General features: G+C 35.8%; 1 protein-coding gene across 2 annotated transcripts in view; it reads right to left on the reverse strand.

Annotated features, from left to right (window-relative positions):
- Window positions 1-305: 305 nt before the first annotated feature.
- The window catches only part of LOC127851466 (perlucin-like protein), a 111028-nt gene continuing 92894 nt past the window's right edge, over window positions 306-18439 (reverse strand). For both annotated transcript variants that reach the window (XM_052385262.1, XM_052385273.1), the window contains exons 3-5: window positions 14450-14549; window positions 11308-11545; window positions 306-436 (exon numbers count right to left, since the gene is read on the reverse strand). In XM_052385262.1, the coding sequence (XP_052241222.1) occupies window positions 400-436; window positions 11308-11545; window positions 14450-14549 (375 nt within the window). In that variant the 3' untranslated portion in view covers window positions 306-399. The remainder of the gene's footprint in view (window positions 437-11307; window positions 11546-14449; window positions 14550-18439) is intronic.

An 18439-nucleotide genomic window follows, 5' to 3' on the forward strand; every position in this document is an offset into this window, starting at 1 on the left:
AAACAACTCATATATTGGCAAGCTAAATAGTTTTGGAAACTAATCTCATTTACGGACCATATAAGTTCATCTACTAAAAGAAAAGCATAATTATCTAATATATATTAAAATGCACTATCAAAGCAAACAGTTCGCAATACATACATCACTTAATGCGTATACATCATACATTACAGAGTGTATTAATGTACCTCAGATTTAAAAGAAAAATTATTTAACAGTAAAAAACAAACATTTATTGGTGTTCCATATTTTTAAGTTTTGCCATAGTCATTTCACACATATTGCAAACAGGTAAAATAAACAATTATTAACATTTATTTATTTTGTATTAGATTTTAATACAATATTGAAAATGGAAACTGATTCCGAATTGTCATCGTGATTGGAATGTGGTTTTTACTTTTCGACAACTTCGGCGCCACTGCGCTCAAACCTGTAACACACAACATTTAAAGGGGATGCATAACATATATTGTGTCTAATTCAAGACGTGTACAATGCTGCATAAACATAACGAAATAAGGCCAAAATTACCGCTGATCAAAAAAAGGACCGCTTAACGGGTGCCAACGCTCGGCTGCGGGGGCAGTTTTAAATAAATAAAAGCTTGTCAGAATTCTTTTTAAGAGGTCACAGTCACCTTGACCTTTGACCAAGTGACCCAAAATGGGTGTGGCGTGTAGAACTCATCAAAATGCATTTACATATGAAGTTTCAAAGTTGTAGATGGAAGCACTTTGATATTAGAGCAAAGTGTAAAGGTTTTAGCACGCCGGACGGCGGACGACGAGCTGGCTATAACAATATCTCGGGTTTTCTCCGAAAAAAGCCGAGCTAAAAATTATACGAACAAAAAATAAATAAATAAAATCTTCCTGATTTTAAAGAATACATAATGCTCTGCAGGGAAATTAATGGATAGCATTTAACCATGAAATTAATAACAACATTGTGTTGCCTGTTGTTGACTTTAAATATCACTCTGTTGAAAGAGAATTAATTTCATCATGCTCTTGATTCCTGTAGCAAATTGAACAGATGTTTTGACATTTAAAATAGCTGTTAGAATAAGCTTTGTTTTAGTTCAGTTAAATTTTAGGTTATATAGAGAGAGCAGCATAGACATGGAAATATTTTTATAGAAACAATAGGAAATATAGAAAAGAAATGTTTTAATGCTTTATATGAAAAGTAAAGTATATTGTGAAATATTTAAATAACTATAGTGTAATAAAAGTATAATATAGTTGAAAGTGCAATAGTGTGTGTTTATTATTTATTCCTGTGGCGGATTTAAATAGAACCCTATTGAACAATTTGGTAGCAGAGCGAGGTTTGCCTATTTCTACATCTCACAATGGATGACAAAGAAGATGAAGACACCCCTCAAGAGGCCCCTCACGAGAATTTGGTAGAGTTAAAAGTGAAGAAATCTAGATGTAAAGCAGCATTCACAAGGGCGCGTAATAAAATGAAAGACATTTTAAGCGATGATACGCCAAACAAAGATCTGGCGAAAGAGTCTCTTGACAAGGTTAAAGAGGCTATGGACATGGCAGTACAAAGTGTTCAAGACATAGCCTTAGTGGTGAAAGATTCAACAGAATTGGCAAGTACTTTGAATGAAATTGACATTTTTGAAAATCAGTATGATGAACTCATGAGTTTATATTATGAAGTTTTCACAGTTAGCTCCAAGTCTGACCACAAAGTAAGCTCCAAGTCTGGCCACACAGTAAGCTCCAAGTCCGACCATGATCATAAATCAGACCATGAAGACGGCAGTAAATTGGATTCCGCATTAGGCAAAGATATGTGGAAACAACTTCAAAGAGTAAAGATCCCCATGTCCACTGGTGACAACACAAAGTACCCTGCATTGAAGGCAGCTTTTCAAGCATGCATTGATGAATCGTGATGTCTCGAAGACATATAGTGCTCATAAAAGATCAAGTATTGCTCCGAGAACCATTCCGGTAGTTGTATCAGCAGGCAATCGTGAATTAGTCATCAATGCATTGTTAGATGACGGGAGTACTACGTCTTATCTACACGAAGATGTTGCATGTGAATTACAACTCCAAGGTGAAAGAAAAACCATTGAAGTAAGTGTGATGAATGGAAATCCGATAGATTCAGCACTATGAATGTTATGTTCAAACTCCAGAGCTTTAATAGAGAATTTGAACTTTCAATGGAAGCACAAACAACACGAAATGTTACTGGGAAACTTCAAACAGTGAATTGGCAAATAATGAAAGAGCAGTGGCCACATCTTAAAGACATACAATTCCCAAGTACTGGTAGAAAGAAGAAGATAGATTTACTGATAGGTCTTGACTATGCGGATCTTCATAGATCACTTGGAGAGATAGTAGGTGGTGATGGTTAACCAGTGGCTAAATTGACACCACTTGGATGGACATGTGTTGGGCCAATAAATAGAGAGAATAATCATCATAGCACTAGCATGTTTGTGTTCCATGCTAATAATACCTTGGAGACTTCATTGAAACAGTTTGGGAAGTTGAAAGTGAAACGGAGTGTAACCAAATGTCACTAGAAGACAAGAAAGTGCAGGTTAAAATAGAAAACAGTATTGAACACAAAGAGAATAGATACATAGTTTCATTGCCATGGAAATTAGATAAAGAGACATTACCTGACAACTATAGTAGTGCTTTAAACAGACTATATGGCACTGAGATAAAATTGAAAAAATCTCCTGAGTTGAAGCGGGAGTATAGTGATATTATAAGGAAATATGAAGAGAAAGGCTTTATTAAGAAGGTTGAAAGAAAGGACAATGAAAAAGGATGGTATTTGCCACATTTTGCTGTAGTGAGGCCAGAAAAAGAAATAACAAAAGTTCGTATTGTGTTTGATGCATCATCCAAACATGAAGGCACAAGTTTGAATGAGCACCTTAGTACTGGTCCGAAATTGCAAAGAGAACTGTTTGATGTGTTGCTAAGATTCAGAAGATATCAGAACGCAGTTGTTTGTGACATAGCGGAGATGTATTTGAAAGTTGGCCTAGCAACTGAGGATCAAAAATACCAAAGATTCCTATAGAGAGAATCACCAGAAAGCCCCATCGAAACATATGAATTCACACGTTTAGTGTTCGGAGTTAACTCATCACCATATCTAGCCCAGTATGTATCTCAACATAATGCTGTGCTGCATGCTGACATATATCCGATGGCGGCTGAGACAATTTTGAAGTCTACTTACATGGACGATAGCATGGATTCTACGAAAAATGTGACAGAGGGAATAAAACTATGTAGACAATTGAGAGAGCTGTGGCAGAAAGCTGATATGCATGCTAGAAAGTGGATTTCAAACTCACTAAAAGGGTTAGAAACAATACCAGAAGAATATAGAGCAGCAGAAATAGATTTAGGAACAGGAAATCTGCCAACAACTAAAGCTCTTGGAATATCCTGGCAAGCAAAACATGATGAATTTATATTCAAAGTCGGCGATGAAATGACCATGCCAGATGAAATCACAAAGAGAAATGTATTGAAGACTGTTTGTAGGATATTTCATCCTTTAGGTTTTTTAGCGCCATATGTAATGCGAGGGAAACAAATCATGCAAGACATCTGGTTAAGTGGGATTGACTAGGATGAAAACGTAAGAGAAGCAGAGAAGTTGAATTTTGAATGGTGGTTCGAAGAGCTTAAACATTTAGATAAAATCAAGATTTCACGTTGTCTCAAAAACGAAAATAATGAAACACGACTGAAGTCAATGTCAATTCATACATGTGTAGATGCGTCATCAATTGCATATGGAGCAGTTACATATTTGAGATGTGAGTATGAAAATGAGGATGTGACTGTACGCTTTGTAGCTGCAAAAAGTCGTGTTGCTCCCACAGAATCTACTTGTATCCCAAGACTTTAACTACTCGCAGCAACACTTGGTTTAAAACTAACATCAAGGATTTGCAAAACTCTTGAAATAGAAATCAAATAAGTAACATTATGGTCGGACAGCATGAATGTCATATATTGGATACAAAATAACAGCAGACAATTCAAAACATTTGTTGCAAACAGAATTGGCGAAATTCACAGAGAAACAAATCCAAGTCAATGGAGATATGTTTTAACAAACGAAAACCCAGCAGACTATGTGTCAAGAGGTTAACATGTTAACAGTCTTGCTGTTGCAAACAATTGGTGGGAAGGCTCCAGCTTCCTTAAAGAAAAGGAAAACAAATGGCCAAAGAGCAAAATTGATGTGGGTAATGATGGAAAACTTGAAATGCGAAAAACAGCACAAACAAATTTGTGTATATTGTATGTGTCACAAGAAGAGTGGAGACTTAGCCCGGAAAGATATTCAAATTGGACAAAACTTGTTAGAATTCGAGCATGGGTCATTCGATTTGTTGAAGACTGCAAAATGAAGAAAAAAGATCGAGTCCATGGGCCATTGAATGTAGTTGAAATTGAAGAAAGCAAAACTGAAATGATCAAAGAGACACAGAGAAGATATTTTGCAGAAGAGTGTGATAAACTTAGTAAGAATCAGAAAGTAGGAATTTCCAGCAAACTGATCAAACTGAATCCAAGATTAGACACCGAAGGGGTGATAAGAAGTGACAGTAGACTAAAGTACTCTGACTTTCTTCCATATGACACAAAATATCCTGTGTTACTACCCAGAAAGAGTCCAGTTACAGAGTTAATTGTGAACGATGCCCATAAAAAGAACAATCATAGCGGAACAAACCAAACACTCTCACTTAAACGCTGGAGACGTGTACAAGAACTCGTGAAACACTTCTGGAAACGTTGGTTGCGAGAGTTTCTGCCAATGCTTGCTGGAAGAAAGAAGTGGTTTCAACAACACAGAGACTTTAGGATAGGAGACGTTGTTCTTGCTGTCGATCCTGAGCAGCCTAGAAGTCGATGGCCTCTTGGTAGAATAGTGGAGATTTTCCCAGGAGCTGATGGTCATTTTTGCACGGTCAGTGTTGGTATTGGACAATCAGTTTTGAAGAGATCAGTTACAAGAATTTGTTTAATTGTGCCAGAGGAAGAAGATTAGAGCATGAACTCAGCTTCAAGACCAAGTGCAAGTGTAAATAAGCTAGTTGAATGTTGGTTGTTGTGTTAAGTGGCATAATAATCCACAAAGCAACCACAGTAACTATTACTATTAGGTGTAAAAAGTTTTATATGCAGATTTACAATTTGACTCAGAGCGCATAATAGTAACTGTGTATCCATATTTATGGGAAGACAAACATAGTGAACATTTTGTGAAACTGAAGAGCTTTAAATTTTGCTTTATGTCTTGTAATTACATTTTAGTTAAATATACATTGTATGACATTTTGATGATAGAGAGTGTATATTACTTGTTTCTTTATTACAAACTTTGATCATATATATGCATGTGAAATGTTACAGTTTTTGTTTATAAAAATAATGCGATTGTGTGTAGTTGAGAATTTGTAGATTAAAGTGTCTCGTTTGTATTGTAGTATGATATTACAGTAAATTATAGTTAGTATAGTAATAGTAACGCTTCCACTGAATCTTTATAAGCAAATAGTACAGAAGATATGTCATACTGTTAACATTTGATAGAATACAGTGTAAGTCCTAAACTTACGGCATTTGATAGAATATAGTATTTGGCATACTTTTGAAATTTGTTCAGTGAGCATAAGCAGTAAGCATACATCTGGTATACTTGACATTTTGATAAACTAAAGTTTATCAAGGTAGGGGAGAATGTTCTGCAGGGAAATTAATGGATAGCATTTAACAATGAAATTAATAACAACATTGTGTTGCCTGTTGTTTACTTTAAATATCACTCTGTTGAAAGAGAATTAATTTCACCATGCTCTTGTTTCCTGTAGCAAATTGAATACATGTTTTGACAATTAAAATAGCTGTAAGAATAAGCTTTGTTTTAGTTCAGTTAAATTTTAGGTTATATAGAGAAAGCAGCATAAACATGGAAATATTTTTATAGAAACAATAGGAATAATAGAAAAGAGTTGTTTTAATGCTTTAATTGAAAAGTAAAGTATATTGTGAAATATTTAAATAACTTTAGTGTAATAAAAGTATAATATAGTTAAAAAGTGCAATAGTGTGTGTTTATTATTTATTCCTGAGGCGGATTTAAATAGAACCCTATAGAACACATAATTTATAAACATAGCGCGTTACAATTATCTGTACTGGATTTCAATGGTTGTCAACAATATTATATCTAATGAATACATGAATTGAATCTATAGTGAAGTATCCATTTAAACAAGAGGGCCAAGATGGCCCTAGTTCGCTCACCTGAGAGGAGTCGGTTCATTCAATCTTTACCAAATGTCAAACTTGACCTAGATATTGTCCAGACAAACATCCTGGTCAAGTTTCATCATTATTTCATCTGCGAGTCATGATCAATATACCTATGAAGTTTCATGATCCTAGGTGTAAGCATTCTTGAGTTTTCATCCAGAAACCATTTCTCTAAGTTGAGTCACCGTGTTCTTGACAGCCATTGTGTGAATACGTTATTTGGCACTGTGACCTTGACCTATGACCTAGTGACCTGATAATCAATAGGGGTTATCTGCGAGTCATGATCAATATACCTAAAAGTTTCATGAATCTAGGCATAAGCGTTCTTGAGTTATCATTCAGAAACCATTTTACTATTTCAGGTCACCTTGACCTTTGACGTAGTGACCTGAAAATCAATAGGGGTCATCTGCGAGTCATGATCATTGTACCTATGAAGTTTCATGATCCTAGGCATAAGCGTTCTTGAGTTATCATCCAGAAACCATTTTACTATTTCAGGTCACCCCGACCTTGACCTTTGTCCTAGTGAACTGAAAATCAATAGGGGTCATCTTTGAGTCATGATCAATGTACCTATGAAGTTTCATGATCCTAGGCATAAGCGTTCTTGAGTTATCATCTGGAAACCATTTTACTATTTCGGGTCACCGTGACCTTGACCTTTGACCTAGTGACCTGAAAATCAATAGGGGTCATCTACGAGTGATGATTAATGTACCTATAAAGTTTCATGATCCTTGGCCTAAGCGATCTTGAGTTATCATCCGGAAACCATCTTACTATTTTGGGTCATCGTGACCTTGACCTTTGACCTAGTGACCTGAAAATCAATAGGGGTCATCTACGAGTTATGATCAATGTACCGATGAAGTTTCGCGATCCTAGGCCTAAGCGTTCTTGAGTTATCATCCGAAAACCATTTTACTATTTTGGGTGACCTTGACCTTTGACCTAGTGACCTGAAAATCAATAGGGGTTATCTGCGAGTCATGATCAATGTAGCTATGAAGTTTCATGATCCTAGGCATAAGCGTTCTTGAGTTATCATCCGGAAACCATTTTACTGCTTTGGACCACCTTGACCTTTGAGCTAGTGACATGAAAATCAATAGGGGTCATCTGCGAGTCATGATGAATGTATCTATGAAGTTTCATGATCCTAGGCATAAGTGTTCTTGAGTAATCATCCGGAAACCATTTTACTATTTCGAGTCATCGTGACCTTGACCTTTGACCTAGTGACCTAAAAATCAATGGGAGTCATCTGCGAGTCATGATCAATGTACCTATGAAGTTTCATGATACTTGGCATAAGCGCTCTTGAGTTATCATCCAGAAACCATCTGGTGGACGGACGGACCGACATGAGCAAAACAATATACCCCCTCTTCTTCGAAAGGGGGGGGGGGCATAATGAGAAAACTGCCCCCCTCCCAGCAGCCATGTTATTCAACTGACCGGAACCATTTTTGAACTCAACTCTCGTATCAAGGAAACAAATGTTCTGAGCAAATTTCATGAAAATTGGGCCAAAAATGTGACTTTAACTGTGTTCACATGTTTTCACTATATACATATAGAGAAAAATGCCCCGCCAATTGGCAGCCATGTTTTTTCACCAATCCCGACCATTTTCAAACTCGTCCGAGATATCAATAAAACCAATGTTTTGACCAACTTTCATGATGATTGGGCAAAAATTGTGACTTCTAGAGTGTTTACAAGATTTCTCTATAGCCAAATAGGGAAAACTAACACTACATACATATAGAGAAAAATGCCCGCCCACTGGCGACCATGTTTTTTCACCGATCTCGACCGTTTTCGAACTCATCCGAGACATCAATTGAACCAATGTTTTGACCAACTTTCATGATGATTGGGCAAAAAGTGTGACTTCTAGAGTGTTTACAAGGTTTCTCTATAACCAAATAAGGAGAACTGCCCCGCCCACTGGCGGCCATGTTTTTCAACGGATCGGAACCACTTTTGAACTCAAGCAAGATATCATTAAGACAAACATTTTGACAAAGTAACATGAAGATTGCGCATGAAATGTGACTTCTAGAGTTTTTACACGCTTTTTCTTTTTTTGACCTAGTGACCTAGTTTTTTGACCGGCACAACCCAGTTTCGAATTCGGCCGAGATTTCATTGAGACAAAGCTTCTGACCAAGTTTCATGAAGATGGGACAAGAAATGTGGCCTCTAGAGTGTTTACGAGCAAATGTTAACGGACGGACGGACGGACATACGACGGACAAAGACCGGTCACAAAAGCTCACCTGAGCAATCAGGTGAGCTAAAAATATATCAAACAGTTCAACCAGCTTTTATTACTGACCACTGATATTAACATCTGGCATACAGCACAGTGAGAGGGTCAGTAAGCTGAGTGGTAAATAGTTACACACTGCAATGATCAATATCTGGGGTCTAACAAATTCTAGAGCAGAACTAAAAATAGATTGGGAAATATGACTCAGCAGGTTAAACAATGGAGATAGATACTGCAAAATTGTGTACATCTTGTCTTCATTTCTCTTAGTTGATAGGCTTACCATAAGTAATAATGACTAAAATAGTTGTTAATTATGAAAATTCTGTGTTATGAAAAATTAAATAAAACAGTTAATGGTACATAATACTGTCATAATAACACCAAACTTTACTACACAGGACACAAATGTTCTGACCAAATTTCATGAAAATTGGGCAACTGGATTAAATAAAACTAGAGTGTTAACAAGATTTTACTATAACCGTATAAGGAAAAATGCCCCGCCCCATTGGAAGCCATGTTTTTCAAGCAAACATAATTATTTTCGAACTCATCCAAATTATCATTGAGGCCAATCTTCTGACCAAATTTCATGAAGATTGGACAATAAATGTGGCCTTTAGAGTGTTAACAATGTTTTACTAAAGCCATATACAACCATATAAGAAAATATTCCCCGCCCCTGGTGGCCATGTTTTTAAAGCAACAAAAACTATTTTCGAACTCATCCAAGATATCATTGGGACAAATCTTCAGACCAAGTTTCATGATGATCGGAAAATAAATGTGACCTCTAGAGTGTTAACAAGGTCATACATTTCAATATAATTTAAAATAAAACTTAAGAAGAACATGTGTCGAAAAATGCGAAATAAGCGAGATATTTAATTCTAAAATCGAAAATGTCTGTACAGTCGAATTCGCCAGAATGTATATCATGCATGTACGATGTGAATCTTAATTTAGTTTAATGGTTGTTTTTAAATTCCTGCAGCGATGTCTTTGCATTCGACACACGAACACTAACTCCGATCCTAATATAAAGACGAATGCTTCGGTTATTGTAGGAAAATATGTACGAAATATCTTCGTCACCATCAGCTCGGGGCGCTAATTTGTCTTTGCTGCATTTAATGAAATTCGTCTTCAATATCTTGCCTAATATATTACAATTTAACACATATAACAATCTTATAGTCTCGCTTTAATTGTTTGACAAAAAAATGCCATATTGTACAGAATCATCAAACAATAATAAGCATATTCAAACGTTTGCTATCTTCCAGCATGTAATACTATCATTTATAATTAACTTCACTTAATCTTCTTGTGCATAAAACAATTTTTTTAAAAAGGGAGACAACTCTGTCAATTCAACATAATTTTTCATTTGCAGTTACTTCCCTTGACATGATAAACTATATAGTGTTCAAAAGCTCTTATTACTATATAAATATAAGGAAAATGACCCCCCCCCCAGCGGCCATGCTTTTTTATCGATCCGAACCATTTTCGAACTCAACGGTCATATCCAAAAAACACATGTTCTGACCAAATTTCATGAACATTGGACCAAAAATGTGACTCTATGAGTGTTCCCATGTTTTCACTATATACATATAGAGAAAACTGCCCCGCCCCCTGGCGGTCATGATTTTTCACCGATCTGGACCATTTTCGAACTCGTCCAAGAAATCAATAAAACCAATGTTTTGCCCTTTTTTCATGATGATTGGTCAAAAATTGTGACTTCTAGAGGTTTACAAGGTTTCTCTATAGCCAAATAAGGAAAACTGCCCCGCCCACTGGCGGCCATGTTTTTCAACACACAGGAACCACATTTGAACTCATTTGGACAAGAAATGTGGCCTCTAGAGTGTTTACAAACAAATGTTTACGGACGGACGACGGACAAAGACCGGTCAGAAAAGCTCACCTGAGCAATCAGGTGAGCTAAAAACAACAACATAATTTGTATTGAATTTTACTCGTGTTTATTAATTTTATTTGGTCAGGCTTTGTAAAAGTAATGTTTATCTAAGTAATATTTTAAGTTGGTTTGAAGAGTATTTCATAGTTTTAAATGTATTTTATATTTTCTACGCAATAAATACTAAAGACAAATTACTGAGCAGAATAGATCGATATGAAATCATTTTGTATTACACATTATACAAACTTCACTAAAAACACGAATAAGTCGTCTAACATATGTTCTTTGTATGTATGTATTTGTATGTATTTATTTTGACCTTGCGGTCAAAGATAACCCATGAAAGTGCAAGCACTTATTTCCAATGGGGTCCTTTGGTTTTGCTGAAGAGACAGCAAGCAGAAGAGACAGTATTGAGATACAAGGAATCCGGGTGCGATACCCTATCTCTTTGCGAATAGATACCTAGGTTCTTTTACGTGCTCAGTGTATAGCACCGATACACGCGAGAATTACCTGGGTTTCATACCAGTACATCTCTAGTTGGGTGGGAAACACTTGAAGCATTTCTGAAATTTCCAGTGCCCCGGCCGGGATTTGAACCGGGGACCTCTGGAATGGTAGACCTTGAGGTGGGTAGAATTATTTCAAATGTGTTTGCTCAAGCCATTAAATGCTATTTTAATCTCTTGCATCTCCAATTATGGTTTTCTTTAAATATTTGCATAAACGTCTTCAAAACTTACGGGACTTCGCATATAAACCCTTCTTCAAGTTTACATGTGGCGTCGTTCCATTTGTACTGCAGATTGTCATACAGATACAGCCCCAGACAGTTCTCGCTGGTTCCACCGTTCGGCTCCCCCACGGCCCAGTTTTGAAAGCCGTTTCTCACGTACTCGTTTTTCTTGACCCAGACCCACGTTCCTTCATTGACGAGATCGTATGCACCGATCCAGAAGTTTTTAGGCCCACTGCCGGGAGCTTAATTATGGATAATGGGTATAAAACTATCCATTTTCCACATAAGAAGTAAAGTGAAAACGGCTTTTGCAACCAGCATAAAACCAGAACTGCCTGCGAGTAAGTCGCAGTCTGTTCAGGTTTTATGCTGTTTGCTACTCACCAGTAACTACGGGTTGGAAATGAATCCTTTAAAAATTAAATGTAACTTTCAAAGGGACTATAAATGCGTCAAAATACGTATCAAAGTGGTAAATGGTTAAAATACGTATTAAAGTGGTAAAGGGCTAAAATACGTATCTAAGTGGTAAAGATTAAAATACGTATCTAAGTGATAAAGGGTTTAGTACGTATCTAAGTGGTAAAGGATTAAATACGTATCTGAGTGGTAAAGGGTTTTATCCCATTTTTATACCGACATTGACGGTATAACACCTTGTGGAATAAACTTGCCTGTCTCCCACCTTGTTTAATATACCTGTCGCGTGCACGGACTACTTTTTACTTTACCACTGAATGATTTTTCATAAGAAATCTCTAGAGTCGAGAAAACTTTAGCTTCAAAATTATACGAACCACAACCTTTAAATCTAGTCAAAGGACATAATTTTTCGCCATCCGTATAATGAATCAGCTAATTGATGGCGTCATAAAATGACATACTTATTGCGTCATTTTCCAAAATATGTGATGTCATCTTCTGGTGTACACGAAACTAGTATGAGATGTTCCGCGTACATTTATCCTGGATGTAATTATAATATGAAGTGCATATTCTATGGACTAATCTACTTACCTCGGATGGAACCGGTGAGACGAAGGATTAAGATCTACATGTAGATCTAGCTTATTCGTGTTATTGATGTTCAGAATTTGCGTGCATATTTGGATGTGGAATTGTGTGTGTAGAACATATTGATGGGTGTGTAATTTGGTTCAGTAGTCTATTCGAATTGTTTTGCTTTTGGCTGTAAGTAAACGTAAGGGTATTTTCTTTGATGAATAAACTTTGTCTTTGTTATTTTATCAAAGAAAGTCTATTCAGTAAGAATAAACCGTTTGCAACAAGTGTTTCAAAAATTAATAGAATTGTGACGGATTATCTTCAATGTGTTGGGTCACACACTACATGAGGTGAAGGTTAGATCTAGGCGCCATCAAAATCTGCAGCGTCCATGAAAAAATAAGGCGAGTATAGTTCTTTTGATAATTTATGTTTAGAACGACTCTGTGTGTAAATCTACATGTACATGTATGTTGAAATCGACATCATTGTTTCAGGAGCAATCGCCGCCATATTGGATTTTGATCATTTTCTTTCGAAAATAAAATGAATAGTATTAAAGGGATCTTTTCACGCTTTGGTAAATTGACAAAATTGAAAAAAGTTGTTTCAGATTCGCAAATTTTTGTTTTAGTTATGATATTTGTGAGGAAACAGTGAAACTGAACATTTACCATGGTCTAATATAGCCATTATATGCATCTTTTGACGATTTTAAAACCTAAAAATTATAAAGCGTTGCAACGCGAAACGATCGAATAATTTGGAGAGTTCTGTTTTTGTCGTTAAATTTTGTGAAACTACGAAGATTGCTTATATAAGGTATAAAATACGTCAAAATGTACTTGGCGGAATAGCTCAGTAGGCTAAAGCGTTTTTACTTCAGGACTCTGGCAGGACTCCAGGGGTCACTGGTTCGAAACCTGGTCCGGGAAATGTTCTTTTCCTTTTTTAAATTTTATTCTTGATTTTTTACTGGAGCTTTTACGATCCAATGTTTACATTTATCGATATAAAGCAATTAATGAATAAGTTAAAAAATGCCAAAATCTGTGAAAAGGCCCCTTTAAAGTAAAATCTTCTTTTCGCGGTCGTAATGTGTAACAATTCTCATGCTGCGTAAAATTGAATCGAGGCATATGGTGATATTTTTATTTGTTTTACAGTTTGTGTGTGATTTTTTAAAGACTATTTTTGCGTACCAGAACAATCTACATTTATATCACTACGCATGGTTATTCGTTAGATTTTAAGCGCTTTTAAGAATGAATTAAAATTATTGTTACGGTTATTAGATCTATTTATGTTAAATGTCACGTTGAAAAAAAAATCAAAAGGGGTAAATAGAATATTAGGATTAGCGTTGAATACAGAGAAGTTTATGTTGCTCGGCTCGAACACCGATGGCGCTTGCCAAGGCTCGCGCTCCCGGCGTTCTAAGCCTCGCAACATAAACTTCTCTGCATTCAACGCAAACCTAGTATTCTCTATAAATACGTTTCTAAGTGGTAAAGGGTTAAATACGTATCTCAGTGGTCAAGTGTTTCGTAAGTATCTAAGTGGTAAAGGGTTTAATACGTTTCTTGGTGGTAAAGAGTTAAAGACGTATCTAAGTGGTAAAGAGTTAAAGACGTATCTTGACGTAAATGGGGGTTGCGATTATACAAACGAACCTTTGCGATTGTGTTAGTATGTTAGCATGTAAAACGCTCAGCTTTAAGGGATGACAGCATAAGTTAAAAATTGGAAATAGCTTCATAAAACAACGTTGGGGGTAAAGTATGTTAATAATTTTGTATGCAGAATGATGTATGATATAAAACTAATGCGCAGTTCAACACTTGTTTATTTTGCGTGAAGATGAATTTTAGTAAACGATAACGCAAAATCAATTTTACTTGCCATTTAAAGACATGCGTCTGTACGGTATGAAAAATATTATTAGATATATGTATTTTCGAAGAACGAAATTGTTTTTCCCGATATTGACGTTTTTTGTGCATATATATAGATAATAATTACATGTATATAAATAATAACAGTCTATTGTGTATTCTGCTTATAAAAAGCTGAAATAATTATATAAAGATTCCTCTTTGATAAAAAATGCATAGCTACAAGTGAAAATTGTGTAAACATACGGTATCTGGATTTCAGCTCATTTTCCAGAAACTTTTGCTCTTCCGCTGAATCAACTATGGCGAGCGCTCCTTCGCCGAACCCATACATGCCACAGAATGCCTGCAATGAAATTATGGTAATTTATGTAAACTATGTTGATTTGCATTCTGCACCAAAAAAGTCTATTGTCCGTGTGGTATAAACGCTAGCATAGATAATGTTTTTGTCGTTTTGTATATACAATACATTTTACTAGATCATATGTATCGATTCAAATCAAGGGTTGGCGTTGTTTGCATTTATTTTATCCCATTTAAGGTTTTATGTTCATGCATAACACTCATTTCTTTTTAACATTACCATAATTGTATGTATTTGCTCTTCTTCATATTGTTAATGGCTTCAATGATAAGCATGTTAATCTCGTAAATGTACGACTTTTCAAAGATCCATACACACTACTCAATACTATTATGCTATATAGAGTGCAGCGTTTTTTCCCCCAAAGGGGAAAGGTACTTGTACCCCTACAATAGGGAATTTTTCGAGTCGTGAAATCTTCAAATTTGGAGAAAAAAAACGAGTCCCGAAATCCATGAATTGGGAAAAATTCGAGTCGAAAATTGATGAATTGGGAATCTTTAAAAAATGCATCTTATTTATCATTAGTGGTTATATTCTGCATCACAAAGCATTTTAAGCTCTAGGTTTTAACAGAAAAACTACTAGTGATGATATTTTGACAACCATATCATGTCATGTGAAAATTGTGTCATTTCCACTTCAGTAGGAATGTGCCTGTCAATGAAAAAAATATCTTTTATTGATAGGCATAATCACTGAGGTTGCATAAAAAATATTAATAATTTTGTTTAATCCCTTAAGAGTCTCACAAGCCCTGTAATGTTTTATGTGAGTTAAATTAACAACTTAAAAAACAAAACAAAAACAACAACAATGGAACTTGGACTTGTTTGAAGTCTTTCAACAATAGACAGTGAGAATATCCACACATAACCAAAATGAGTTTTTAGAATGGAATGCTTTAACAACTATTTTCAAAGGTTAGTCTTATATTTTGTTTTGATGTTTTTTTTTTAAATCATCAAATAAGATATTTTAAAAGATCATCTGCCATAAAATGCTAATTAATATGTTGTGAATAAGTAAAGGAATTTTACAGTTACACACAGGTCTCATTATTTTTAATTTTATGTAAACTTTTATTTGTTTACATCCGTATCCGAATAGTTTCTGTCCGGACTTGACACTTAAAAACTATACATAGATCTTAAGTAATATGAGCATTTAACTCAATACGGTTACGTTTTTTTCAAATGTCAACAAAAACTAGTATTGAAAATTTAATGATGTAAGGAAGACTGGTCTTTACGATGGAATTATTTCACGCGAAAAATCGATCACTCGTCGCGGTCATGTAATCCAGGTCACATAACCCCAATCCGGAACTTTGTTTGCAGTCAGTTTGATACTAAGCACACATTGTTCAGTGCATGCTGCAAAGGATTTGTAAAATACATTGCAAATGGAATGTTTTGGTATCAATTTGAAGGTATATTTGTAAGCAATAAGATAAAAAGCTATTTTTGTGCTGTACTTTTTCTGTTGATGGTTCCCGGCTTTGAAAGTAGGTCATACTATTTGAGCCCAAAATGGTCGCCTCCACATCTGTCAAAACTGGTGTGCCTATTCTAAGGTAAATATTTTGAGTTACAACACATAGAATTTGATGACATGCATTTTTTTTTCAAAAGATTATGCATTTATCTTTCCAATGATGTAAGATGATATAGTGCTGAAACGTTTGGTCATGGTAAAAATTGATATCGAACTTCAACTATTTTATATATAATATAGAAGGAAATTAATTGTGCATGCGTAACCATCCAGTCACATTTTACACAACGGTTAGAGTGGCGCCCCTTTGAAAAGTTTTGTTTACTTTCTCAGGATTCCTGAAAACGCCGGTCTTGTCCGGCAAAATTCTGTACGGTTCGGCGAAGTTTCTAATATCGCCGGTCCTTGTGAAAGGCCAAAAAAATATGACTAAATACCGAAAAGTCTAACACTTGCGAAAAGAAAGAAAACACCCCATTAGTATCACTCTTTTCGTGATTTTCGAGCCTTTTTGTCATTAAGAACACTAAAGCGTCACTAGTTTTTAAAGAGTGCTCTCCCTTTGTTTTGTTTTTTTCGAAAACGTCAATTTTATCGATATATAACCATCTATCCAATTACAAAGGTTGTAACAAACAATACACATGCAAACAAATGTCGTTGCTAAAGTTCTCCCATCCACATCGTCAGCTTCTGTGGTGAATCGGAACCAAGTATTGTCGAGTCTGTGCCTGAGAATGCAACCTTGCAGCTGTCTCATTTTGCCAGTCCATGGACAATGACATTGCAAAACTGTGTGAAGAAGACTCTGATTGTGATTCCGATGATGGTCTTGACTTTCAGGATGAAGAAGGCAACACCAATCGTGTTATGTTATTCTGTAATGAATCTGACAATAATTTAAAGTTGTTGTCCATCATACACTGTAATCACTAGAACACGCAAGCTGTAGCATACTAGTAGTTTGTTAATAAGTAAATTTATTAATTAAAATCACATTGATCGGCTCATGTTGAATCGGCTTTCTTTTAACAAGTTGGCAATAATAATTGTCGGTTAATTATAGGTGTTAGCCTTTGATCGGCGTATACTACGTTTTGTCGTGTAGTCAAAATATTGTAGGAGCGACTGCCCGGGTTGGCAAAATAATGTAGGAGCGACTGTACGCCCTGTCAAAACATCGTAGGAGCGACTATCCGCCCTGTCAAAACATCGTAGGAACGACTGTCCGCCCTGTCAAATTTAGCGTCGGAGCGACTGTCCGTAGGAGCGATTTTCTGGATTCGTTTTATTTTATTGAGTGTACTAATACACAGGCTGCACATTGCAATAAATATGAGTTAAACTACTTAATTCTTCAGTTATAAACCCATGTTGTTCGGTCTGGTGAAGTTTTGTCCGGACAGGCTAACTTTTCCATCAGCCTGTCCGGTTGACAGGCACCTTTTTGAACTTTTCAGGAAGCCTGCTTTCTTCGCAACGATGCCCGGCGAAAATAAATGACCAAAAATAATTTCAAAAGATATTTCCAGCGAAAATAAAAGGCACTGGCAATTAGGAACGGCACATAGGATCGTTAGGAACGGTAGATATGGAGATTTGAAAAGGTCCAGTGCTAAAATTGGGAACCTCCGGTAGGCTTTGGGAAAGGTACCGTTCCCCGGTACTAGTTAAAGAAAGAAAAAAAAACACTGTCTAAGAGAAACTTCCACCAACAAAAAGTGCCATACGGAGGAAGACCCTAAAACAAGTAACATGTAAAAACGTTAAAATACAAACATTCTGTAACTTTTTAGCATTCTAAAATTCGTTTCACGATGTAATCTTGTTTCGTTTTACGGAGGATTTCGAGTCAGGATCAGATTCGTCCTGTTTGCTTTAATGTATGCAGGCTATCCCAGAAATCTGCAGCTTCCGTCATCAAGTTCTGAAATTCAACTGCGTTTACAAACCGCTTGTGGACCAAATGTCTTCGTATATTTAGTAAGTAAATACGTTCGGACTTTGATATGTTCATGCTTGAACATTTATATAAGTGTCTGACTTTTTTATGAACCTACAACCAGACAGCATTGACAGTTTCCATCAGAATTAAATTGGAATGTTCGAATTGTCCATCAGAATTTCAGTTTTGGAATTGTAAACAAACATTTCGGATTTTGTTTTTGGAATGTTGTATATTGCTTTAGATATGTGAAATCATGTTTTGGCGGGGGTTGCTATCTATATTGATTAGATTTTTCCAATAAGTTTGTTAGCGTCAACGTTAATTACATGTATTAATTTATTAGTGATTATTCATTAGAACTACGTAATGCTTGCGAAAATGCCCAAAGCCGATCTCGCGTTTGCTCGTAAATGTTCGGATAGCG

This window comes from Dreissena polymorpha, chromosome 1 (assembly GCF_020536995.1).
Source record: "Dreissena polymorpha isolate Duluth1 chromosome 1, UMN_Dpol_1.0, whole genome shotgun sequence".
NCBI classification, from domain to species: Eukaryota; Metazoa; Mollusca; class Bivalvia; order Myida; family Dreissenidae; genus Dreissena; species Dreissena polymorpha.